This window comes from Crocuta crocuta, unplaced genomic scaffold (assembly GCF_008692635.1).
Source record: "Crocuta crocuta isolate KB4526 unplaced genomic scaffold, BGI_CrCroc_1.0 scaffold57, whole genome shotgun sequence".
Lineage (NCBI taxonomy): Eukaryota > Metazoa > Chordata > Mammalia > Carnivora > Hyaenidae > Crocuta > Crocuta crocuta.
Window position 1 is genome coordinate 4522515 of NW_027532163.1, and position 27660 is coordinate 4550174.

The 27660-nt window shown below is 46.1% G+C and overlaps 1 protein-coding gene across 1 annotated transcript; it reads left to right on the forward strand.

Annotated features, from left to right (window-relative positions):
- Positions 1–32: 32 nt before the first annotated feature.
- Positions 33–27660, forward strand: LGI2 (leucine rich repeat LGI family member 2). Its single transcript, XM_077776608.1, has 8 exons — positions 33–94; positions 1580–1651; positions 3168–3239; positions 5461–5532; positions 10631–10702; positions 11623–11792; positions 19048–19212; positions 26444–27660. Exons 1-8 carry the CDS (start codon positions 33–35, stop codon positions 27259–27261), a joined length of 1503 nt encoding a protein of 500 aa, XP_077632734.1. The 3' UTR covers positions 27262–27660.

Here is a 27660-nt window from a genome sequence, read left to right on the forward strand (position 1 = left end):
CGTGCCAGTGCAGATTCCCGGGCCCGCGTTGAATGAAGCAGGGTCTCGGGAGTGGAGCCTCGGCCTCAGCTGGAGTCTGCACGTGTAGTCCCAGGTGATTCTGGGGTGCATTAAAGTTTGAGAGGATGGGGGAGGGGTCGTTGTGTAGGGACAGGAATGTGCCCCTGAGCATGACTGGAGTGAGTGTAAACAGGGGAGGGACGAGGCCTCACTGTCCCATCTCGCGTCCGGGGCGGTGGTTTACACCGTGGCCTCCTCCCGACCTGTCCACTGCAGGTCAGGAACGACCCGAGTAAAGGCATGCGGCCTCAGGAAGTGGGGGCCGCCTCATGAGGCCTGGAAGAGGGGAGCACCGGGCTGGGCAGAGACTAGGGCACCCAGGCCCGTGGCCAAGTGCTGGAAGACTTCTTGCCCCGAGTTCACAAGGGCTTCTTGCCCCCTGTCCCCACCACACATTATATTGGCTTTTTCAGCATTGACAGGAGGGGCCCCACCTTATTTCTTCACTTGCTAAGTGATGCTTCCAACCTGCCCCCCCGGCAGCCGCTCAAGCCCCACAGCCAGCTCTCCTAATGACAGTGGAAGGGGCTATGGGGCTTATCTTTACTGCTGGGAAAGGTTTCCTGCTGAAAGAACTCCCTCCTTCCAGGCCAGGGCGCTGGGGTGATGCCCACTCAACCACAGAAGCGGGGGAATCCCAGGGGTGAAGTTCTTCATGTCCCTCCTACTACACTCTCCTGCCTCCCACCCCAGGCAAGGTGCAGGGGTGAAGGGATTCCCCTTTGCATTTATAGAAACTCAGGAGGGTCTGGCTAGCAGGAACTGGGAGCCTTTTTGATTCCTGATGTTGCTAAGTCGAGTGACATGGAGGATTCCAGAAATTAGAATTCCCCTTGTTAAATCCTTTAGAACGGCAGCTGCTTAATTGCTCTGCATGTTAACTGAAGTAATTTTGAAATAATATATTGAGGTCCTGCTGTGGCCAGAAAGGATAGGGGACCTGGTGGCAAAAATAGTCAAGCCACTTGCCCCCGCATTGACATTATATCTGGCAGATGGCATTGCCTCCCACCGCACATTCAAGTTCAGGTGACTCTTGAGTTTTTCCCCCAAGGCTTTCACAGTGCATTTAATCAGAAGTGCTCTGAGTGTCTTTCAGAGATGTGCTCTCAAGGGGAATGCTTAATCCTACCCTGGAGTTTCCCCAGCCAACATTAATGCTGTGTCTACACAAACAGAATCATGGGCAGAGGTGAAGTAATTATCTGTTTGCAGCCAGGGCGTCCCATAGGTAAGAAAAGGAAGGGAGGGGATTGATTTAAACTTGCTGAGATAATGTCTGTGGAAGGAGCTAGACTGATGGTAAAGGCTTCTATTATTCAGACTAGTTTTCATATTGATCCAGTTCACCGGCAAATGGCTGGAGTCTTCTCGTTTCTCCCCCTGAGAGGCCCCTGGTTGACGATTTTAAGCCTCATTCCTGAGTGGAGGAGTTTGAAATACAGGTGCAAGGTATGACCATCCTGCAATCACTAATAAAAGAAACCTAGGCCCTGTTTTGCTTCACTTTTGCCCACAGGAGCCTGGTAAACGGAACATTTTCAGAAATCAAGGACCGAATGTTTTCCCATCTGCCTTCCCTGCAGCTGCTGTGAGTATGGGAAGTTCTCTCTGAAAATGGGCCCCCTGGAGGTATAGACCTGAGAGGAGCAATTCCTGCCTCATGGGTGTCAGTCCTTCCTTAAATACCCCCAATACCCTCAGGGTTTGCTTCCCCTGTGGTGTCCCTACCTGGCTGGGTCTCAGGCTCTTTGCTCAGTGTCTCCTTCTTTTGGCCTATGTTTTCCTCAAGGCCTTTATCATAGATCCCAACAACCCATCTTTTGGCAACGAGTGACATGATTACATTGAACGACGACCCGAATTTCACCTAAATGAAGCATTTCCCAGACACCTCACTTTACAAGAAAACCTACCTTTTAAACTCTTGCTGTTGCTCTGGAAACAGAAGTATTTTTCGTCAACTGGGTGTATAAACAGTGGGGCAGCATACTAACCATTTATATGGAAAATGTTAGCTGATCATCCTATCAGCCCTACAAAGAGAGTATTTTTAGTTCCCCATTTGACAGAAAATTAAAGTTCAGAGGCGTTAAGTAACTTGTCCAAAATCCCAGCCGGATTCGAACCCGTGCTTGTAACTGCTCTGTATCCAGCCACTCTTGGCAAGAACTCACGTCAGGCTTGGCATCCCTGTCCAGTTATTGTTTGCTGGTGAAAAGAAATGTCTAAAAAGCAGTTTTCAAAAGCAAGTCAGTGATAGGCAAAGTCATGAGCACATAGCTCATTCTGTTTATTCTGTTTCTTAAATTTGGGAGGATGTTAAAATCAAGCAACGTATTCCAGAAAAAATGTGAGGGAATGGACTATAGGAGATCACTTCCCATCCTAAATAAACTTAATGTGGGTATTTTTTGTTCTTGAAATATTATGGACCTACTTATGACCTTGAACTTAACATTTTAAAAGCTGTCATTTCTTGGAAATTGTAGTTCTGTTAAAACATACTTTCCATATGTGGGAAATGCAATTTTACGCATTTCGCCAAATAGACTTAAGTGGTGACTACCCAGACTCTATTAACTTTTACCAAATAGGCTTAAATGGTGACTAATAGAAAACTATGTGCTGATAAAGAGTCTTCTGAAGATTTCTTAAACTTTTAAAAAGTTATTTCTCAGGGCAATGTAGAATATAATAGAAGGGATATTTACATCTTTTAATTTTAATTTTTATGGTCTCAGCTGTGTGACTTTGGTCGAGTCGCTTTTCTGGGCACACATTTCTCTGAAACTAGAGTTGGATTAGGTCCTTCTAGATCTCTGATTCCATGATGGCTTGGGCACGGTAATAAATTCACTGGCTGTTTAGTTGTGCTGAGCATTCATATGTTTTGAGAGAATTTACTGAGACCCACAGGGGAACGAAGGGTGGAGCAGTGGGGAGACCCAAAAATCTAGCCAACATACCCACTCGCCACCAGCATCGTGAGTTGGGTTGTGCAACTTTTGCCATGGATCAGAATGTAGCAAAAGAGACAGAAAGGGGCTTCACGATGTGATTCAAGGTATAAATCTCGGCACTGAAATCTGTCCTTTATTTTTCAGATTGCTGAATTCTAACTCATTTACAGCCATCCGGGATGATGCTTTTGCTGGACTGTTTCATCTCGAATACCTGTAAGTTTTGTGCTTTTTGCTGAGCGTTCGGTATATCCATAGAATCATTCTATGGCTTTCCGAGCAGGAACAGCATCGCTTAGAGAGCTTAGGGGTGGAGAAAATGGAGAACACCCCATTCTCTTTTCAGCCCTGACCTTTTCTAGTTTACTTGTGTATAAACATGCTGGGACAGGAGGAGGTTGGAGACAAAGCGGGTGAAAGCAAACAAAGAAGGAAAGATATTCACTCATTCTCTGCTGACATTTAATTTGGCATGGAGTAAGCACAATTGGAAATTGCGTTGGATATTTTTACCTCTCATAATGAGGCATGGATTTGCTGATCGGCCAGAAATAAAGCTGTAGGATTCTGAGGGTTACTCATTTTTAAGTAAAGTCTCCCTGTATGGGGATATAACTTCACGTTTTGAATTTGACTATCCCATTTCCCATATGCAGTATCTCCTGTGAGCTGCTGATGAGAGTGTAATTGTATTTTTTTCTTCTTTAGAAGAAGAGGTCCTATTTTCTTTTCAGACATGCGGGTTCCCCGCCTAACAGCGAGCTTTGCCCTTGTTGTGATTTTGTTTCCTGATTCCTTTTCTGATTTGCCTTTCCCCCCTTTCAGTCTTTTCCCCCCTTAAATGCTTTCATCGTTGTCTTTTGTAACTTTGTAATAATATTAATCCTGCTATCAGATGGGATTTCCTTATTTAGCGTTCAGAGGGATTTTTAAAGCCTGGTCTTTGCTTTCTTATCTGAAAGGTTAACAGGTAGATGTTAGAATTCTAAACGTATCCTGGGTCTAAGAAAACCCTGCTGATTTTATGTCCTTAGGAAAGATGTCTCTGAAAGAATTCTTTCTTGAGAATACACAGAATATGTATACTTTCATAACAGCCTGATGGCATACATAATATGGAAAGCGGCTTATGACTGAAGTGCTAGGAATGGCTGATGAGGAGAGCACATGTAAAGCCATCCGTTTTCTCTTGTGAGCAGTTCATCTTACTGCCAAGGTTATTGAGAGACAAGTTCGATTATCAGCCTATACTGAATTCTCGTACTGAAGAGACCCCTAACTTAAAAACATAAGACATCAAATAAATGGCAGTACAAGAATCGAGAACTGTTTCGCCAACTAGTGGCATCGTGTTGCAAAACCTCTCCCTTGGACCATCTCATCAAAGACCCTCTTCCATTTGATGTAATGGGATGCCATAAACTAAAATTTAGTTCTCTGTAGTCCTAGGGAATAGTCATAGCGCATTTACTTTATGTATTTCCCATGAAGACTTCAAAGCACGGTCAGGGTTATTACTGCAAGGTCCTGTGTGCAAGCCCTATGCCATTTTAGCACAGAGCAAGAAGTTTGGCCCATACTCAACTTCATTATATTTCCTATTTCCTAGTGCCTTAGAGATCTTGAGAGAATTCCCGCCTTGTTACCCGTTTGTTCAGAGATTAGGCTCTATGGGACATGCTGAACTTTTTTGCTGGAAGCTGAGCTTACTGGAATTCTCTCCCAGCAAAAGCTTTAATACAGAGACGTAAAACAATGGGCTTTCCTCAGGAGATAATGATATTAACAAGAGTATTAATAGCCAGGCGCTGTGAACTGTTCGAAGGTTTGAGTGGGGAGAATGTCTGGAAGCTTTCCAGCCTTGCAGAGATTTAAGAATTTCTTGCCTTTGTATTGGGCTTTCTTCTTTTCTTTCCCCGCAAGATGTTTTCCCCCTCACATTGCCAACTCTGAATGTGAGACCTCCATGCTGCTTCCGGAAGGAGTGCAGGACATGCATGCACCGTGTGTACACATTCTTGCCCACAAACCTGGCCCCCACTTGGAATCTGGTGTAGCTGACCTAATCCTTCAGAGATGAATGTTTTAAATTCATGACTGCTCTTAGAATTTGTTTTGGGGGTGCCTGGGTGGCTCAGTCAGGTAAGCATCTGACTTCAGTGCAGGTCATGATCTCTTGGCTCACGAGTTCGAGCCCCGCATCCAGCTCTGTGCCGATAGCCTACAGCCTGCTTCAGATCCTGTGTCTCCCTCTCTCTGTGCCCCTCCCTTACCCCCTTCCCCACTCTCACACTCTTTCTCACTCTAGAATAAACATTGAAAAAGTAATAAAAGTGAACATACTCCATTTAAAATAAAGAATCTGTTTTGAATATCGTTGTTTATAGAGATATTAAGTGGAGAAAATCCAGTGGAATGATACTGCTGTTCTCTTTAGGTTCATTGAAGGGAACAAGATCGAAACCATTTCAAGAAATGCCTTTCGTGGCCTCCGTGACCTGACTCACCTGTAAGTTCTATGAAAAATGTTGCAAGATGCCTTGTTCTTTCTTGACTTGTTCATATTGTAGCATTCTCTTGGAAATGAAGTTCCAAGTTGCTCAAAGTGTTTGGTATTGTTGATCAGACAGCAGCCCAGTGTGATCACTCATGCTCTCAGCTTAATTATCTTTTCCATTACCCTGAATTGCCGTGATGGACCATGTGACGGCATGTGAAGTGAGGAGCCGCAAGGGTCCGGGGTGGGAGGACTCTACCTCGTGTAATACACCTGCTGTGTGCCTGCGTGCTTAGTGAGCCTTCTCTTCGTTATCTTTGTGAATCTCCATTTTACAGATTTGGGAACTGAGGTTTCAGTTGACTCATTGAAGAATGTTATATGCAGGATCAAAATTTGGATGAAAAGGAATAGAGACATTTGTGTGGTTCCTCTAATTTGAATGCAAATAGCTTTTTCTTTTATGTTGGATTAATCTGCAGCTTAAGCTAAGCTCTCTGGCTTCTTTAATAGCTTTCTGGAGGAAAAAAAAATAAATTGATATGAATTGCCATATCAGAATGAGGCAAGTACACATACTTGGCAAATTTAGAAAACTGGAAGAAATTGTGGCTGTGTTTATGAAAATGTAAAAATAGTCATTGCCTTGGTAAGAACCATTTATTAGCCAAGAATCAGGTCCTATTTGCACAGTAGATATTTGCCATTGAGTAAGATAAACGTGTCTCATCTCTGTAATATAAAGGAAATTGGGAGAAGAGGAGGATTTTGAATGGGGGTGTTGGGCAGGGGTGATAATACCTTCAGCAGGTGCAACCCTGACTGATACACATTGAAAGAGGTAATCATTGCCTTTCTGCCCGTGGACGCCGCCGAGTAAGCATCGATAAAGTCTCCCCTCCCACCACCGTTATGTCTAAGTCAGAGTCTCCCAAAGAGCCTGAACAGCTGCGGAAGCTTTTCATCGGAGGTTTGAGCTTTGAAACAATCGATGAGAGTCTGAGGAGCCATTTTGAGCAATGGGGAACGCTTACGGACTGTGTGGTAATGAGAGATCCAAACACCAAGCGCCCCAGAGGCTTTGGGTTTGTCACCTATGCCACTGTGGAGGAGGTGGATGCGGCCATGNGCTCAGTGAGCACTTGATTCTGGAACCCTACCAAGCAGAGGCCCCGTCTGAGTTAAATAAAGCTCCTAAAGTAAGGAGATAAGGGAGGAGTGAGGGAGGTCCAAACATCTGGATCGGCACCATCCATCCTGGAGAGCGTCAGCCTCATGTTGCCATTATTGCCCCAGGTTTTCCTTCTCTCTCTAGAAGCCTTGCTTTGTTGTTGCTGCTGTTGTTTTGTTGTGTTTTCAGATGGAACCCAGATACCAAATTCCCATATTCCCATAGAGGTTAAGATCATGGATTCGGAGTCACATAGACTTGGGCCAAATCTCAAGGCCATCATTTATTAACATTGCCTAGCTTTTGTGAACCACAGTCTCCTTATCCTGAAAGTGGGGGTGATTATACTGACCCCATAGGATTGCTGCATGTAGTGGGTTAATGCTGGTTTGCAAAGCATCCAGCCCATTAGCTGTGGTAAATGCTCAAGGTGTGGTTGGCGCTGCCGTCATTATCATCATCCATGGCAACAGCATGGCCTCCCTCCACTCATTAAGAAGTCTCGATTTTCTCCATGGACTGCTGAGTACTCTTGGCAGTTTGAGTGGCCAGACAGGGTCTGCTAAGAAGACAGCTGTCAGTGTCTGGAGAGGAACAGCTGTGGCCAGATCAATCTGGTTCCCAGAAGTCAGGAATGGGAGGCTTTGTTTTTGAGCAGAAGCTCTGGGCAGATCATGAACTTAAGCAAAAAGCCATGCGACTGTCTGAGTTAGCCCAGATGTCAGCTTTCATTTGACCAATGGACTATGGGTCTTTGGTCAGAAAACAGGTACGAACATGCAGTAATCGTGCATGTATATTTGCATATCTGCACGTTTGCTCAGGGATGCATGGACTTCTATATGGGTAGATATGTGTACATACTGAGTGTGTACATAACTGTGCGTGCATATGTGTTAAGAGGCACCTTCTCTTCTGTGTGATGCATATGACAATGAGCCCTTTGCTTGGGTCCAGTGTTCTTCTGCTGCGTTCAGACACCGGTCCCAGTGAACACTGCCATTCTACAGTCAAGCCTACGGAGCCTGAGCTCCCCAGCCCTCCAATCTCATTTCTTTAAATGTCCTCAGAACACTGATAGATCTCTCAGTGGATCCCAGTGCACACCCAACTCATCCAATTACTGGGCTTTCCCTCGCATCCAGTCCCTTGCCTGGGTTGTTGTATTTTCTACCTTAGATCTCCTGTCATCTGCTCTTTCTTCAAAGTCCACATTAAGTTCTCACTCCCCCATGGAGCCATTCTTGATCTCCTCTCTGTACCCTCCCTCTTGACTGCACACACCCAACACTTTATAGTAGTCCTGGCCATACTAGTTGATACCGTTTCATGATGTCAGTTCTGTCTGCCCAACTGCATCAAAAGCTCCCTGAAGACAGGGCCCGCCCGATCTTTCCTTAGCTCTCCCCCTCCCCCAGCATCTAGCACAGGGCTGAAAGCTAATACCGCATTCCTTCTGATTCCCTGGTGATCAATGGGTTCCTTACTGAGCTGGGTTTTCATTTGTATTCTGCTTCTGGGCAAGTCCGGTGACTTCTAAAACGGACTCCATCAACTGGAGATCTATGCAGGAAATAAAGCATAGATTAATACACTGTTGCAAGAATGGACCAATCCTCCCACCTGCCACCAGGTTTTGTCTACCTCTGAGCAAAGAGATTTGCACACTGTTTCTCCAAGGCTCGCACCTATGCTCAGGGAAGTCACTAGATGGAAATTGCTTCTTTAAGTATCTGGTTTGTATCTTTTTAGGAGTCTTTCCAGCACCTACAAACTCATTCTTCTCAAGAAGCGTAGATCAGGTTTCAAAACGTTGAAGAAGCAGTACCAATCTGTAACTAAGATCTAGGACATTTATTTTCCAGCAGTCCTGCGAAGCCCAAGGGACAGGTTGCTGTTAAGTAGTTTCAGAAATGAAGTAAGTGCCATAAATTTGTAGGCAAAATGAAATGGAAAGGGAGATGTTATGCACTTAGTGTGAGTGGAGCCAGAAATTGAGCCGTGTTGTGCTGAAGAGGCTTAGAGCTCTGTTTTAAAGCATCTAAATAATTTGGCTTTCTGAAATTGAGTGCTTGGAAAGGTTGCTAAACATTCTACTTTTCTGGGCTTTGACCATTCCATATGTTCTTACCACTTTGGTACAATACATTTCAATTAGCTAAAAATGTTTAGCTAAATAATTAGCCTTTAATTAGCTAAAAGACTTTTTGAGGCTTTCCAGAAAAAGTGACCATCAGCCATTTAAAAAGGAAAACAAGGATCTTTTTTAATTTCAGAAAGCTACTGCTCAATGATGTTCTGCCTGATTACATATTCAGCCTGTTTTCCAACATCTTTAAAAATGTACCCATAAATCATTTAGGAAAGAAAGGTAAAATAATACATGAAATTGTATGTCAGTCCATTTGTGGCTACATAGGTGGGAAGGGACATAATTCTGAAATGTTCAGGTTTTCCCGTATGCTGTTGGTATATTGCAGCAAGAATGTCTGGGTTGAAAATAGGTGCAAAGCTTCCTCCCTGAGCTGCTGGGTCACCATAATGCTACACAAGGCTAATTTCATATATATATTTTAAAGAGGTTGGTGATGAATTGCCTATATGTTTATCATTTATATGTCTTGCTGTTTGGACTCATGTGTATAAAAGAAAACAAAAGTAGGCATCCATTGCTTGGCTGACTCACATCAAAGCACGATGCCCTGGGGATATGCGCAGGCTCGATGTACATCTTTCAACACCCAGCATCCTTCTACGTCAACAGCCCCGCACCATGGACGTTCATCTTCACCAGGATGATGACAGGGCACTGCATGATCCTGAATCATCAGAAAAAGTGTTGATGGCATTCGTTCTTCCTGGAGATGGGGAACAGACTAGGACATTTTAGATCCTCAAAGCTAAGAGCAGTGCAAAATGCTTTCTGGTCAACCTCCATCAATGAGGAAATGAAATTGATCACAAGCCATTGTTCCCTAAACACTCTGTAGTTCATTGAAATTTTATATTATTGTGAGGTTAGAGCTGAGAGTCTTTGTGTAAAAGAGTATTTACTGAATCCTTTCTTAGAGCCACAAGTAATAGAATTTGCTTAGATGGACTGCAAGGAAACTTCTTAGACAAGACTGTACATCTTTTCTTTGATCATTCTCACGTAAGGGCTTCATTCATTCACTCAATAAAGACGTACTGAGCACCTACTATGTGCCAGGCACGGCTTAGATGCCAGGGATACAGATGTGGACAAACACAATCTCTGCCCTCATATTTCTTATGGGGAGAACACACAGCCAATAAGCATATAATTAGAGTATGCGGTATGCCAGGTGATGGGTGTGCCAGGAAGATCAACAGAACCCGGAAGGGAGATGGTAGAGGTCAGGGAAGTGGTGATCCACGGGGACAGACCTAAAACAGATGACGGAGTGCGCTGTGCGGCTACCTGCAGGAGGAGTGTTCAGGCAGATGAAACGCAAGTTCAGGGGCCTCAGGGTGGGAGCATGCCATGCCCATTTGAGGAATAGCAAAGGGGCCAGTGTGGGTGTTCTGAGCAGTCAGAAGTTCAGTCCTGTAGTTAAGTGGGAGTGGGAGTAAGTAGACAATAGAGCGTCTTGCATGCCATCAAAGGGACTTGGGCTTTCATTCTGAGAAATATAAGATGCCATCCAGGGCTTAACAAATGTATATAAAGAGCTTCATGAATGCTTCTCTTACAAACAAAGCAAAAAGCACATTGTGCTCCAGCATCTTATCGTGCTGTCTTTGTGTCACAAAACTCATTTCTTTATCTCGGTATCAATGAGCAAAGCCAGAAATTGAGCCATGTTGTCCCGAAGACGTTTAGAGCTCAGTTTTAAAGCATTAGCTTTATTTAAGGGACTTTGGAGTGACAGGGCATGTGGATAATAACCACATTAACATATGACTTTCTTGTTCTAGTTCTTTGGCCAATAACCACATAAAAGCACTCCCAAGGGATGTCTTCAGTGATTTAGACTCTCTGATTGAACTGTAAGTAAGGCAAATGCCTGTCATTGTGCCCAAGTTAATCATGTCTTTAATGCCATGTCCCCTCTCCCCTGCACTGCATTTCTTTAATGTCGTAGTCAGAAACTGGTGATGGGGCTCCTGGGTGGCTCAGTCAGTTGAGCGTCTGACTCTTGATAGAGGTTCAGGACCTGCTCAGTCATGAACTCGAGCCCCTGAACTGAGCGTGGAGTCTGCTTGGGATTCTCTCTTCCTCTGTCTCTCTGCTCCTCCCCCACACACTCTCTCCGTCTCTCTCTCAAAATAAATAAATAAATAAACATTAAAAAAGAAATCGTTGACAAAGCGTGCATGATGGGAAACAGCATATAGTTGGTATTTTGTTAAGTCTTGCCATGTTGGAATACACTTAGTAGCGTTAGGTCAGTGGCACATTAAGCTTGGCAAGTGTGAGGTTTCCTTTCTCAAGGCAGCGCATATCCTCTGCTTTATCTTCTAGTGTTTGTCACTTCTTACTGGACCTTGTTCAACAAGATCGTAACATTTCGATTGTGTTCGTGAAAGCTGTCTTCCTTTAATGTCCTGACTTTGTTAGAATCCGCGTCTGGCAGGGGTGGGGGGGAGGGGTTCCTCTGTCTCCCCTCCCCCATTTCCAGCATGGCACGGTGACAGCTTCAGGAGAGTTTGGAGCAAAAGTGCTATGTCAGCTCTGAGAGCTCTCTGTAGGCTCCAGTTCAAATCATGGGCACTGAAGACCATTAAGGAAAGTCAGTGATACACACGTGCAAGAAATAGGATGCATTCAATACAACATTTTTAAACATTTCTTTTCTTGGGGGGTATGAAATAGATCAGGATGTTAAGTCATCGTATTACGGCTGAAACATTTCAGGCACGTCCGTTTCTCCAGAGAGGTGTCTGCATTTTGTTTTGTTTTGTTTTAGAGATTTAAGGGGCAATAAATTTGAATGTGACTGCAAAGCCAAGTGGTTGTATCTGTGGCTGAAGATGACAAATTCCACGGTGTCTGACGTCCTGTGCATCGGTCCGCCGGAGTATCAGGAAAAGATGCTAAACGATGTGCCGAGCTTTGACTACGAATGCACAACCACAGGTATTCAGACCCGCTGTCACGGAAGACTCTTCTTGAGAATAGTCCTTTTATGTTTCTTTTCTATCATCCACGGGGACCAGAGAAGAGTGGGTGTAAAAGGTTTTCTATCCAAATTATTGGTGACATTGAAGCATTCTAAAAAAAAAAATGAGGTGGTCAGGAAAACATCTCAACTGTTCAGAAGGATTTTTTGTTACCTGCCTTGGCTTGAACTGTGACGCTTTACAAAATTCAAATTTCTCTGAAGGTTGTTTTTTGTTTTTGTTTTGTTTTTTTGTTTTTTTGTTTTTGGGTTTTTTTTTTAATGTTTTTTATTTACTTCTGAGAGAGAGAGAAAGAGACAGAGAGCATGAGCAGAGGAGGGTCAGAGAGAGAGGGAGACAGAGAATCTGAAGCAGGCTCCAGGCTCTGAGCTGGCTGTCAGCACAGAGCCCGACACAGGGCTCAAACCCACGAATCGTGAGATCATGACCTGAGCCGAAGTCAGACGCTTAACCGACTGAGCCACCTAGGCGCCCCTGTTTTTGTTTTTTTAAGGGCCATGCAAATGAGGCTTTTTTTTTTTTGTTGCAAATGAGGCTTCACGGAAAGTCAGGGAAGAGAGAGAGGTCCACATTCCTGGTGTCTGGATCCACTGTTGTCACTGTTCTCTTGATTGAATAATAGGAGGTTTACTGAACGTACAACTCATAAATAGGAGACTTTAAAGTCCCCACATAGCTTTTGTAGTTCCCTGTAAAGAAGAGATGCTGTGTTGTATTATAACCAATGGCAAAATAGAAATATAAGTGAACAAGTAGTTATCCGAAGAAAAAACTCACATTGAGGAAAAATGTAAAGGAAGTTCGATTTCGCATTTTTCCAGGGCCTGCCTCAAGGATTCCGTTTATACATTTTACAGGTTATGAAATAACATTAAAATACTCACTGCCTCCAGTGTCACATCGTGTAGAGAGTGGGTGAGTGTCCCCGTATGAAAGGCTTAGGTAGAGTTTTCTACAGCTTCTAAAGCCAGATTTTAAAGGAAAACGGATCAATCCACTGCTTACCAAACTTATAAAAATAAACATTTAGGCTGAGAGTTGATATCTACAAAGCCTCAAGGCATGTCAGTGGGAACAGCAGGAATGAGAACTCAGAATGTAGTTACAGAAACTCAAAGGCAAAAACAGCTCCCAAGAATAAAATGTGACATTTAGGCCAGCTCCACTGCCGCCCTCCAAACAAACAAACAAACAAGAACTCATAAAGTAGAAACTGTTTCCAGATATCTTTGTAAATAAGGAACTTGACAAGTTCACTCTTTTTTAAAGGAAACCTCAAGTCCTATGGGATGCCCTTGTCTTCCATCATTGAACAGGAACCTATTCAGCTGTGTAATTGGCAGGTGCCCTTTGCCAGCTGAGGCCACTAGCACGTTATTTATTATATTGCAGAGCAGTGCAATAAATCAGAGGTCATAGTCAATGACATTTGCACCAAAAGGTGGCATTCAGGGCCATTTGGTGTGAAATGCCAAACTACAGCTCGCTGGGGCTCCTTTTCTTGCCTCTTTTCCAGTTTTTCTGGAGAATTCTCTGAACCCCCAGGTGAAGGGAGCAGCTTTCCCATTGTTTTCTTCACACCTGTCTGAAAACTCTGCCAGTCTCTGGGAGAAATGACATGGGCTATCGAGGGTCTGGGAACAGGGCATCATTTGTATGAGGAAACCCGATTTCTGACCTGAGAGCCCTAGGGGTGGTTATGGAAATGATCTGGGCTCTGAGAATTTTCGGGAATAGAGGGCGCTTGGAACCAAGGTAGCCAGGTCAGGGAACGGGGTCCTAAACCCAGAGCCCGTGATGCAGCCGGAGCCCCTAACACATTTTAGGGCATCCTCATATATATATATATATATATGCATGTATATATGTATATGTATATATATGTTTATATATATGTGTGTATACACACACACACACACACATATATTTGTCTGTGCTAAAAAGCTTCCTACTAAAATTTAGATAGTCAGCAGTCCTCCTTGGTAACAGGGAGGTGATGATTCTCTCTTTGCTACTGTTTTATCCCTTGAAGACTCATGAACAAATTAGCTTTTGCTCGTAGTTCTCTCCATCGAGAAAAAATGGCGGAACCAATTGTGTCCACCCCCAGGTATAGTCCCTGCCTTGTGAGAACTAAGTCAGTACATTCTGAGGGGTTTTTTGGTTCCTATCTTCTGCTCATATCAAGGCTTATCCTTTGGTGCTTTATTAAAGGCTGGGAAGGAAATGTGCAAGGATGGCAGATGGAAAACCGAGTCTGAGTCCTGGTACTCTTAAGGCAGCCTCACTGAATTTCAGGGAGGAAGCACATTGTCTGAGGGCATTGCTTTTCCTCTGAGCTCGGATTTTCAGGGAAAGAGTAAATTCTTCAGGTAGAGGAGGGAGGGAAAGAGCTGTTCTTTCCAGGGAGAGGAAGATACTGTTACCGTTGTGTTCTGTCTGGCACCTGGGTGTAATTAACACCGCAGAACCACTGCTGGACTGTTTCAGCTTCTAGATTAATCACAGTCCTTCCATAATCCTCCGCTTCAAGTCTATTTTTAACCACCTCAAACATTCCTGTTACCTACTCATGATTCCCCGTGTTAGGTGGATAATTCACTAAATTCCTTAGAGGGAGTGAATTTTGCATCCTAATTGTCCTGTTAGCTTCCTTATTTCTGGGCTGATGAAAAGCAAAGAGAAATAATGCATTAATGTGCAGCTTCTCTCCCAATAGGATCAGCATCATGTATAATTTATTTTCTGCAAGGGCTATAAATAGCCATGTAAAGATCTGTTGATTCCAGTGGGAGCAAGGCCTAAATTGTGAGAATCCCACTGACATCATGAACTCAATCCAATGTGAATGGAAGTGGCAGCGCATTTTGCAGAGAATGCCATTAAGACTTTAACACTAGCAAATTGATGTCGTATCAATATGTGTATTGTTGGAGAGCTTTGCACAGCGAATGTGCTTTTGCTGTTCATGAAAGATGAGTTAAAACGGGGATGTGAGAAGATCTTTAAATTCCTTGAGCCCCCCACCCCCACCCCAACACACAGTCATCAATCATTTTCTTTCAGACATTTCTTCCTTTTCCTTCCTCCTTCTCTTCCACCTCTTCCTCCTTTTTGGGGGGAAGAGGTGTAGGTAAGGGGGAGAAGGACTCTTCTGTTAAGAATTAGATTTATAATTGAAATGATTTAACAGTCTGTGCTGTGCCAGATAGTCAGCATATAGAAAATATTATGAAACCAATGTTGTGGGAAAACAAATGAAAATAGAACCGTTAACAGCTAGATTTGTAAAATGCTCTCTAATTTTGGCAGCTCTCTTTCTCTCTGGGATTCTTTTAATAAAAAACGGAAACTTTGGGGTCTACCCTTTACACAGCCTGCCCTTTTCAGCAAACACTCGTGTTTCTGAGACTTGGGAGTGCGGGTGGGAGACGCGGGTCACGAGCAGGGCAGGAGTGTTCGAAGCCTTTGGGCCTCGCGTTAGCGGAAGGCGGCCGAGAAGCAGGAGGAGTTGGTGGCTGTCTCGTGATAGAATGCCGCAGCCTTCCTGGAGCCCTTTGCTGGAGCAGATGGTGACTGTTACCATTTCCCTTTTCCCAGCTATCTCCAGGTTGAGGTTTGTGTGTCTTTACTGCCTGATGGAACGACGCTGCTATCTGGGGGGTTTGACGGAAGGGTGGGGCCAGCAGCTGTTGTCATGCTTCCTAAGTGATCACCCAGGCCACTCGACAGGTGTTTGCACAGTATATGAAGCTCGTACATAGAGCTCCTATGTGAAACTCCCCCCGGCTCACTCTGTGTGAGGCTCCGTGCTCCCACTTACGCTCTCGTAGTCTCTACAGCAACTTCGTGCAATAGATGCTACCCTCAGTTTACTGATGCAGACCCTGAGGTTCACGTTTCTTGCTCAAGGTCACAGAGCTACAGGTACAGGCAAGAACCTAAAGCCTCAGCTCTTCCGGATGCTCCACGCCCTGCCGTGGGGGTGAGGGGATCCCGCATGCACTACGGACACTGGTCCCCACTCTCCAGCGGCCACTTCTTGCCATCAGGGTGCAGAGGCAGCCTCCTTTTTGATTCTCTCTCTTCTCCCTTCACCTGTGTGTATCATACAATGACCCCCAACTTCTTCCCCACACAGCCTTCAGAGTGGGCGACGGGGCAGGCGAGGCCAGCCCTCCCACGCTTGTAAGCCGGGGCAGCACTTACTATGCACCTACTGTACACTCAGAATGGGGATAGGGACACCTCCAAAAGTTAATATGTATTGGGTCCTCACGTTGTGGTATGCACAACTCTAAGTGAGTAAGAGTGATAACATACAATAAGGAGGTTGAATAACTTCCCCACGGTTACTCAGCAAGACCTTAGAGTCCCAGCTCTGCCGTGTTATCTTAGATACCATTAAAATGGACACCTCCTCAAGACGCAGCCCGGTGGTGGCTGGGACAGAGGAGGCAGACTGTCTTTTCTCAGACCTCGATTCCGTATTTATGAAGCACCTACTACGCGCCAAGCCCTGAGATGGGCGTTTCTACTGACATTACCAGTGTGTCCCTGCCATCAAGCTTGGCAGGTAAGAATCTTGGCCCCATGTTGCGCATAGGTAAACTGAGGCCTTCTAAGGGCAAGTGCACAGCCCACGGTCTCAAGTGCGGGAAGTGGATTCAGGTGGTCTGACTCCAAGCACTGGTCGCTGTGGCCCTTGCTGCCCTCACTCCCTCAGCCCTGCCCCCATCTCCCACCCCTGTTACCTGCTCTTCTCATCCCTAGCTCTACTCTTCCCACCTCCACTTGCTCAGCGTCTCTCACTTCCTTTCCCGCCTCTGCCCTGTCTGCACTTCCTGCCTTTGCTCACTGTTGAGTGGCCCACCCCTTTATGGTCTTTCTCATTTGACATCTTTTAAAAATTTTTTTTAATGTTTATTTTATTTTTGTGTGTGAGAGAGAGAGAGACAGAGCATGAGCAGGGGAGGGGCAGAAGGAGAGGGAGACACAGAATCCAAAGCAGGCCCCAGGCTCTGAGCTGTCAGCCCAGAGCCTGCCTGATGCAGGGCCCGAACTCATTCACCGCGAGATCATGACCTGAGCCAAAGTTGGACGCTTAACCGACTGAGCCACCCAGGCGCCCCTCATTTGGCATCTTTTAAGAGGCTTCCGAGTCAGAGNGCCCCCAGATTTATTTTTTAAGTGGCTGCCGTAGGCTTGTGCCATGGAAGGCTCCCGGGAGGGTCAGACCAGGCCCAACCTCACAAAGCCCTCAGCTCAGGAGGCACATGACACTGGCTGTGTGGCCATGGCTGGGCGTACACCCTCTGTGAGCTTCAGCTTCTGGCCCTGTAAAATGGCCCAGGGCTGTACGATCTTTCCCATTTCTCCAAATCTGACTCTGAAGTCGCTATGCAGGAGATCAATCATCGTGAAGAATAAGATTTAAACGGCAGTGCCTAATTATGAATGCGGTGAGTTAGGAAAGAGTCCTGTGCATTGGCCCCGGGAAGGCTTTGCAGCAGAGATGGGGCTTGAGCAGACAGGGCTAAGGATGGGTGGGGAGGAGACGGTCAATGCCAGTGTTTTCTCATAGGGAAGATTTCCCTTAGCCCCATGCCTGCCATCATCTTACTGGGGTGCAGTTAGGCTGCCAGGAAGCAGAGCACACTGAAGCATCTCTAGCAGAAGAAATCGCTTACCTTAAACTTTATTAGTGTTTTGGTGTGGAGTTTTTTTTTTTTTTAATTCCTTCTTCGTTGGTTCTCTGGCTTCCCCACATACTCACTCTCCTTGTATCCTGGGGCACGCTCTCCCTGTGCCTTGGTAAACTTGTGCATCCCTACCAAGATCACACGACGAGTCAGTGGTAGCTCAGGGGAGCTCAGCAATACGGATAGGAGTGGTCGCGCTAAATGTGAGGGCAGAACTCATGCTCAAATAGGACAGTTCCGTGTGGCTTGAAAATCCAACAGATCTGGGGCGTCTGGGGGGCTCAGCCAGTTGGGGGGCCGACTTCAGCTCAGGTCATGATCTCACAGCTCATGAGTTTGAGCCCCACATGGGGCTCTGTGCTGACAGCTCAGAGCCTGGAGCCTACTTCGGATTCTGTGTCTCCCTCTCTCTCTGCCCTTCCCCTGCTCACATTCCGTCTCTGTCAGAAATAAATAAACATTAAAAAAAAGTTTTTTAAAAAGAAAATCCAGCAGATCTGTAATTGCCCGTTGAGCTGCAGAATGCTGTCCAGATCTCAGGCATGGCCATCACTTATTATGGCACCGAGTCCGGTAACCGGTAAACACGCTTAGGTTAACTTCCCTGCACCGTGGGCATCATAAATCTCTGAGGCTGTTTCGGAGGCTTTGGTTTGGTTTCTGAAATTGCAGTGTGCCCTTTGGGGAGCTTGCTTTTTTTGTTGTTATTGTTTTTTATTTTTGAGAGAGAGACAGAGCACGAGCAGGGGAGGGGCAGAGAGAGAGGGAGGCACAGAATCTGAAGCAGGCTCCAGGCTCTGAGCTGGCAGCACAGAGCCCAATGCAGGGCTCGAACTCATGAACCATGAAATCATGACCTGAGCTGAAGTCGGAGACTTAATCAACTGAGCTACCCAGGAGCTGCTGGGGAGTTTTGTTTTTGGTTTTGAACCTGGAGCAGGGGTATTTCCCCCCAGGGGTAAGGCAGAGCATTGGCAGTATAACAGGGTTGTGCACAATCACCGTGGCAGGTGAGCTTGAAAACCACAGCAGACAAAAAACAGGTTTTTGCTACTGGGGCTGTTCCAAGAAGGTTTAGAAAGACAGCATTTCCCAAACCGGTGTGACCGCTGCCGCTCTCTTCCCAGAGTAATTTGCACGATCATTTCTGGAATGTTGCTGTGTGGGGTCTTTTGTGGTTTTGAAAGCCAGGTCTCACCAAATGTGTTTAAAACTTGGAGATCCTGCAGCTAAACTGCGAGCTATTTGTCTCAAAGAAGAGAATGTAGAAACTGCATTCATCATCCTGTACAAGGCAGAGAAGCCTTCCAGAATCTCCCAGAATACTGAGCGCTACGATGTGTGTGTGTGTGTGTGTGTGTGTGTGTGTGTGTGTGTTGCCTCTCTCTGGCCCTCCCTCCTTCCTGGTCCTCTTCACATCCAGTGATAGAAAAGGGTAGAAGGATGATGGTGATGGATAATTCCCACAAGGGATCTCATAGAGACTTTTTTTTAAATACCCATCCCCAGATTTTGTCGTTCATCAGACTTTGCCCTACCAGTCGGTTTCAGTGGACACATTCAACTCCAAGAATGATGTGTACGTGGCCATCGCTCAGCCCAGCATGGAGAACTGCATGGTGCTGGAGTGGGACCATATCGAAATGAACTTCCGCAGCTATGACAACATTACAGGTGTGTTGTGGCTTTGATCAATGTATCGCCCTCATTTCGCTGTGGCTGGTGAGTGAAAAAGCATTCGGTCCTCCCCAGGAAGGAGAAGCTGGTCTCTGACTTGGTGGGAGTGGGGGAACACATCCCCACCCGCCCTCGTCTCTCATTCTTTCTCCACTTGGTCAGTTATTGGTGAGAACAGAAACTTGGGGTGGTGGTCTTATTATTATTCAAAAGGGAGAGGGGATGGGTGGTGTGTCATGGGAGGCATTTTCTAGTCGTGGTGAGAAGTCACCAGAGAGTCCCTTAATCCTAATCACCTGTGGCAGCCTAAGACCTCAACAGCTTTTCAGCCGCCCAGGGAGACCTTTGACTTTTGTTAAGCTGACTGTTAACAGATCCGTGAACACGCACGTGCTCACGCGTACATGTGCACAGACGTGCATGCGCACACCTGCCCACGCCTGCCAGGTCCTGGTGACCACAGCTTCCTTCTCATAAATACAAACACAATAAGAACAAATGGCTCTCTAAATTCATGCCTTTGGGTTGAGACCTAGTTAATGCTTCTTTCAGTGCTGTCGGGAACCGGTGTCTTAGCGCTACTAAAAATGGGCTGTCTACTTGGCTCTGTAAATCGTGGGTAGAGTCAAAATCATCTTTTAAAGACTTCTCGTTTGTCAAGTGCGATCTGATTACACCACTGACTTTATAAACAGCACCACGGTGGCCTAATTGTTACCCGGGGAGAGGTTTGCCTTTAGCAGTTCCCGATTTGGAGTTAGAGCAGTGTTTTGCTGTGCAGCGAGAGCAGCGTATCAGGTAGGAATTCCAGATGAGGAGGCTCCTAGGAATCTCTCGGGCGCAACGCGGTTTTGCAGCAGGTGCAGGGGGTGTAGGGAGGCGGAGAGAGTGTCGTTTCACCCCTCCAAGAAGAGAGACGCTAATGAGCCTAATTTCTGCAACACTGAGAGGTCTGTGAGGCAGGCGAGCACCTCCGTAAGCTCAGAAGATGCCACGTCAGATGAGCCTCTGCTGTTGGGCCACCTGGCTTCCTAGTGCTGAGCTCACAATCCCGAGGACAGCCCCCCTCGCTTCAAGTGCACATTCAGCACAGAGCACCGCAGGTGAACCGGTCGGGAAGCCGAGGAGCCCAGAGTCTGCGTTCAAGGGAAAAAGGAGATGGAAAGGGGGGGCCTGCCGTCCACGTGCTTTTTGCTTCCCTCTTTTTGCAGACTTGGAGGGCAGGTGAGGGCTGAGAGAGCTGGCGCCTTGCCTCCTCCACCCTCCCCGTGGTAGACGGTGGGAGCAGAGCCAAGCCTTGTTCTGTGCAAGGGGCTCCACACCAGTGCTTGTTGCTGCAGCTGGCCATGGGTCTGTGGGGTGCCGGGTGCTCGTTTGTCTCATTGGAAACTCGCAGCAGCCCCTTGAGGTGTTCGTGTGGGTTGCCTGCCCGCCGGAGAGGACGAAAGCCCTGTCCAGTAGAGAGGTGACAGACAGATGATAAAGAGCTCAGGTTTTGAAAATAGATGAACGTAGATTGGACTCCTGACCCCGCCAGGTACTCAGAAGTGGCTGTGGCTTCTGGGGCTCAGTTTCCTCATCTGTAAAATGGACAACACAGGTACTTTATATGGGTACTGTGAGGATTCAGAGTGCCAGGCACTGAGCAAGCAGCTCTCCGCGCCGGCTTCCTTCTCACACCTTTACAAACAAAGAGATCAAGGCTCAGGCATGTTGCATCACTTGGGGGGCAGAGCTCAGGGCCTGTCACAGATGCATCTCACCACTTTCCTCTCTCAGGTTGACCTGGGTAGGAAGGGACAGCACAGGCCTCCACCTGCCCTTCCCAGCGGTCTGCAGCTGGTTACATCCCAACAATCGTCAAGTCTTTCTGTCTTTCTGTCTTTTCTTTCTTTCTTTCTTTCTTTTTCTTTCTTTCTTTCTTTCTTTCTTTCTTTCTTTCTTTCTTTCTTTCTTTCTTTCTGTCTTTCTTTCTTTCTTTCTTTCTGTCTTTCTTTCTCTCTCTCTCTCTCTCTCTCCTTCCTTCCTTCCTTCCTCCTTTCATTCATAACGATTTCTTGAGCACTTACTCTGAGCTAGGCACGGTGTAGGTGCTGGCGCCACAGCAGTGAACAGGCCAGATGGAAACCCCAGCCCCCAGCGGGTTTGTATTATAATGGGAGCGAGAGATGATAAAAAAGAAATAATTATGACACAGGTGACACAGCAGATGGCAACACACTGAGAAGGGACAGGGAGGTGGGGGTGGAAGTTCTGAAGAGCTGGCCATAGGGGGGTTGACATTGTAGTCTGGTAAGAGCCTCGTGAAGGAGGTGTTGTTTGAAGATGGGTGGGACACGAGGGGTTGGTCCATGTGGACAGTGTGGGGAGGAGGCATTCCAGAGGCCACAGCAAGTACAAAGGTCCGGGGGCAGGAGGGTGTCTTTCCTGTTTGGGTCACCCAGGGGGCCATTCTGGCCTGAACAAAATGATCCCGAGGGAAAGCTGCTGCAGACAAGGACAGGGGCCAGGGGCTGAGCGCGGGGGCCTTGCAGGGTCTGGAAGGACTTGGGTGTTTAGTCTGAGTGCTCTGCAGAACCACACAGAGCTTTGTGCAGAGGTCGGCGGGGCTGCCCAGGACAAGGCGGGTGCCTGCCTGGCACGGGGTGCTGGGCGGTGAGGAGCCTATGGTGGGGAGAGGGGACCAGGGTGGAAGCAGAGCAGCTGGTTGGGAAGCTGCTGCAGGAATCGGAGCAGGTGCTGATGGCCGGGGCCGGGCCCTAGCTGTGGGTCAGCCGGGCACTGGCGGGGAGGCAGCTGTCAGTGAGGTCGGAGTGGGCGTGGCCGGCGTGAGAGCCAGGGCTGCGCCTTGCTAGTTTCTGGGGACTCCTCAGCGCCTCGTTCTCAATCTTCTGAGCGGGGGGCAGCCCCACACGAAGCCCACCTCGATTCTCTTCACATCTGAGCCTGAGCAACGACTTACAACAGTGACGTAGTTAAACTCGCGAGCTCCAACCTCAGGCTAGTTTTCTTTTCTTTTTAATTTAATTTATGTTTAAAAATTTACATCCAAGTTGGTTAGCATGTAGCGCGACAGTGATTTCAGGAGTAGGTTCCTTAATGCCCCTCACCCATCTAGCCCATCCCCCCTCCCACAACACCTCCAGCGGCCCTCTGTTTTTCTCCATATTTAAGAGTCTCTTATGTTTTTGTCCCCCTCCCTGTTTTTATATGATTTTTGCTTCCCTTCCCNGAAGATTTCATTCTTTTTGATTGCCGAGTACTACTCCATCGTATATGAAACTGGCTCCGCATCTTTCTAGCTAGAGACCTTGGCAAAGTTAGATACATTCCGCGAGCCCCTTTTGTCTGTAAAATGGAAGTTTCATGAATGCCTGTTTCATCTGTTAAATGGGATCATTATCGAACTGGACCCATGAGAATTTCATGGGGCTCGTGTGAGACAGGCATATAGTAAATCCTCAACGAACGTTAGTTTTATCACCCGGGGACAAAAAAGCAGCAGCCCTCCTTCTTCCCCTTTCCAGATCCTAATTTTCACTTCAGTTAAAACTTCCATAACTTCCATCAGCATAGGAAAGGAGAGGCCAGTATAGAATGACCGAAGGAGCAGGGGACGAGGGTGATTCCAGAAACAGGCTGGATCCCTCAGTGCAGGAAGCAGTGTGGTTAGCCGGAGCGCAGCCTGGAGGGAAGGAGAGCCCTAAGCACACCTGTGCCGGGCAGATGACAAATGGATAGGAGGGGACATCGCCCTGTAACCGCTTGCCTTGAACGAGACCAAGGGGAACGGACCCGTTTTCCCCTCACGGGCCATGCGCATCTCATTTGTCGTCTCGTTTCATCACGGAGTGATCCCAGAGTCTGCAAGGGCTGGGCAGGGTCTCCTCAATCCAAGCCTGGCCAGACCGGGCCTCTGAGGACTGGGAGGGGCACCTGCGTCGCCCTTTGCAGCCCTGGTGAGCATGCGCAGGAGGGACGGCCCCAGCTGTGGATCTGCCGCTGCCGGGGGGAGAGGGGAACCCATGATCATGCTCACCCCAAGATTTCGCACTTTACGTCTCCTTTTTCTCTCTACATCTCTCCTCAGCTCTCCTGTTTTTGATTTATTGTGTTTGCCTTTTGATTTCTAGCCTGTACTCTCTCCCCTATGCTAACACACACACACACACACACACACACACACACACACACACACACACACGATGATTTCTGCTGCTGCTGGCAATTCCACAGGCTAAAAGTGTTTGCCTGGACAGAGGTGTTCCGGAACATTTCCAAGAAAAAGAATTCGTTCTGTCTCCCAAGGCCCCTCAGCTGAGACAGTCCGGCAGGACTTAGGACACTTCTGGCTAGCAGGGACCTCTGATAGCTAGGCCACTCAGGAAGGGGGCCAGGACGCACTCTGTTAGTGTTGGGAGGGTGGGTTCAGGCAGCTTCTGAAAAGCAGTTCCGTAGTGAAAATCCAGAAGCCTTAAAAGTGTGCACAGCTTTACCGCGGCAAAGCCTGAATTTAAGGATACCGCCAGATGGTTTTCAAAAAAGACTTCTCTATAAGGAAGCATGTTACTTACAATAATGAAAAACTAGAAATAACTGCAATGTCCAACAATAGGGGATTTGTTGAAAAGATACACCCATGCAATGGAATACCGTATAGTAGTAAAACATCAAGTTCTAGAAGGTGCAATAAATGGGAGAAAAGTTTACAACATAGTGGTCAAATAAAAGAAGTAGGTTATAGGCCCAAATTTATTCTATATTTGTATTCTATAAGCCCAAATTTATTTGTATTTTATTTTGAATTTAAAAAATTTTAGCCCACATTTATTTTTGTAAGTGTATTTATTTATTTTGAGCAAGAGAGAGAGAGAGTGTGAGTTGGGGAAGGGCAGAGAGAGAGGGAGAGAGAGAGAATCCCAAGAATCCCCACCTGATATGGGGCTCAAACCCACCAACTGTGAGATCATAACCTGAAATGAAGTCAAGAGTCGATTGCTCAACTGACAGAGCCACCCAGGTGCCCCAGATCCCAAATTTATTTCTAAATTTAAATTTGAGTATGTGCGTAGATTAACAATTAAAGAATTTATCAAGATATGAAGTGTTTCAGCATTTGCAGTACAAGTGATAATTGATTTTCTTCTTTGTGCTTTTTGGTAGGTTGGTAGCTAAGTGTAGACTGGAGCCAGACTACCTGGATTTAGATCCCTGGCCTACCACATACTCACTGTGTGGCCTTGTATAAGTTACTTAACTTATCTGTGCCTCACTTTTTCCCTTATAAAATGGGGATGATGATCATGAATAATAGTATTGGTCTCATAAGGTTGCTGTAAGCATTAAATGAGTAAATATCTGTATAGTACTTAGTATAGTGCCTGCTCATAGTACACACGCTTTTTAAGTGTTATCTATTATTTTCAAAATTTGCTTTGGTGAACACTGAAAACTTTTATACTCAAGGGAAAAAAAGGAATAATTAGTTTGAAACGAAGGAAAGGGGCCAAGAAAAGTAACTATCACTCTAAAACCCACCCACTGTCTGCTCCAAAGTTGATACTAAGGACAGAAATTGGATAATTATCCTTGTAATTTACAGGCCAAATGCACTTTGGTCCAAATTGCCTAGAAAAATTAGGGAAAAGAAATAACTTTTATTCAAATGACCTGGATGGAGGGTCAATACCCTTTGTGAAGTGGGTGGTCCTATGGCTTGCTGGCTGGAGGGAGGACGTTGGGAGAAGGCTCAGGGGTCTGGGTGGAGGAGAAGATGGGAGCAGGTGGTCCAGACAGGAGAGTTTCCCTTTTCCAGCAAAGTTCTGGTCTTGCACTGCCTGAGCTAGATCATTCAGCTCCGTGATCATTCTACAGGTGTTTTTTTGCAGTGCCTGCTATGGGCGATTTTAAAGGGGCTACATCTTTTGATATATGAAGACCATTGATTCAATTATCCAAAAATGATAGCTACTAATTTTTGACCGCTTTCTTTTTATGGGTGCTGTGTTCTAACAACACCCACCATGAATTTTCTCATTTAGTCTTTACTAACCCTGTCAGGTCAGTGGTAATAGCATCTTCGTTTTATAGATGAGAAGCCTGAGCATGGAGAGTTAACTGACACAGGGTCGGAAAGCTTACACGTGCTGTGTTTCAGATCCCAGGACACCCGCTTCGAGTCACAAGGTTTAACACCGTTCCGCCTCCATTCAGCTTCCTTTGGCTCTAGAAATCAGAAGAGGCCAAGTGTCTTCAAAGAGCCCTCATTACAGTTCTTTCCTCGTGTCTCTGCCACCTGACTCCTCCCTTCCCCCCCTCCAACTCCTCATTTGTTTCATCCCGTTCTTTGGAGTTGGGAAACACGTCTTCGAATAGCATGAAGACAATTGCTTTGGTGGTTGGCGTTTTCCTGCATTGTACTCCTGCCTCTAAAGACATGAGAGGCACAGGTGACCAGCACTTAACTTATTTCTATGGAGACACATAAGTCTTTTTAAGTTAAACATTTTTTTTAATTGTGGGAAAACATGCATTAACATAAAACTTACCATCTTAACCACTTTTACGTGTATTGTTCAGTAGCGCTAAGTGCATTCACCATGTTGGGCAAACAACCTCTGGAAGTCTTTTCATCTTGAAAAATTAGAACTCTGTGTCCATTCAGCCTAACTCCCCTCTCACCCCTCTTTCCCAGCCCCTGGCCACAACCATCCTATTTTCTGTGTCTATGAATCTGACGACTTTAGGGATCTCATATAAGTGGAATCATATATTATTTTTTTGTGACTGTCTTTATTTCACTTAGGATAATGCCCTCAATCATATTGTCATGTGTCAGAAATTCCTTTCATTTTAAGGCTGAGCAGTGTTCTACTGTGTGTATGCACTGCAACTTGGTTATCTATTCATCCATCAGTGGACACTTGGGTTGCTTCCGGCTTTGGTTGTTGTGAATAACGCTGCTTTGAACATAGCTGTGCAAATCTCTTAGAGACCTTGCTTTCAGTTTTTTTGGGGTGTGGACCCAGAAGGGAAATTGCTAGGTCATACGGTAATTCTCTGTTCAGTATTTTGAGAAACCGCCATGCTGTTCTCCGCATCGGCTGCTCTGTCTTCCATTTCTTTACATCTCTCCCCGTCTTAGAGTTCACAAGGGTCCCAGTTTCACTGTGGAGGAGCGTTTTTAACCGCGGTACCCTAATCCCCTCTCATTTCTCTCGGGGCACAGGTCAGTCCATTGTGGGCTGCAAGGCCATCCTCATTGAGGACCAGGTGTTCGTGGTGGTGGCCCAGCTCTTCGGCGGCTCCCACATTTACAAATACGACGAGAGCTGGACCAAGTTTGTCAAATTCCAAGACATCGAAGTCTCTCGCATTTCCAAGCCCAACGACATCGAGCTGTTTCAGATCGAGGATGAGACGTTCTTCGTCATCGCGGACAGCTCTAAAGCCGGGCTGTCCACGGTGTATAAATGGAACAGCAAAGGATTCTACTCCTACCAGTCTCTGCATGAGTGGTTCAGGGACACGGATGCAGAGTTCGTTGACATAGACGGGAAGTCGCATCTGATTCTGTCCAGCCGCTCCCAGGTCCCCATCATCCTCCAGTGGAATAAAAGCTCTAAGAAGTTTGTCCCCCACAGTGATATTCCCAACATGGAGGACGTACTGGCCGTGAAAAGCTTTAGAATGCAGGATGCTCTCTACCTTTCCCTCACCCGCTTCATTGGGGACTCCAGGGTCATGAGGTGGAATAGTAAGCGGTTTGTGGAGATCCAGGCTCTTCCATCCCGGGGGGCCATGACCCTACAGCCCTTTTCTTTTAAAGATAATCACTACCTGGCCCTGGGGAGTGACTATACATTCTCCCAGATATACCAGTGGGATAAAGAAAAGCAGCTGTTCACAAAATTTAAGGAGATTTATGTGCAAGCGCCTCGTTCCTTCACGGCTGTCTCCACTGATAGGAGAGATTTCTTTTTTGCATCCAGTTTCAAAGGGAAAACAAAGATTTTTGAACATATAGTCGTCGACTTAAGTTTGTGAAGGTGTGACTGGTGAATTTAAAAAGATACATAGCCCTAGCTCTCACAGGAGAGTGACCAAGAAGTGAATATAAAAGGAAGCCAAGTTCAGAGCTCTGAAATTAAAACAGCTCTGGGGGGATAGTTAGAAGTTTTCAAAATTCTAGAACTCACATTTTAATCAGGGATTGCATTTATTGGCTAATTGCATGACATGTCCGATCTCCCATTTAAAAAGACATCTTAAAGCCTGTTGTCACTGAGAAAAGAGTACAGCATTAACTCTTAACCATCTAGGACAGTAATGTGCTTTTTTTTTTTAATGAGGAAGGAGAAAGTTGGATAAGATGAGACAGCTCTTATAATGAAATAAACAAACAAACAAAAAACAAAAAGACCAAACTACGGGCCCTTCTCATTC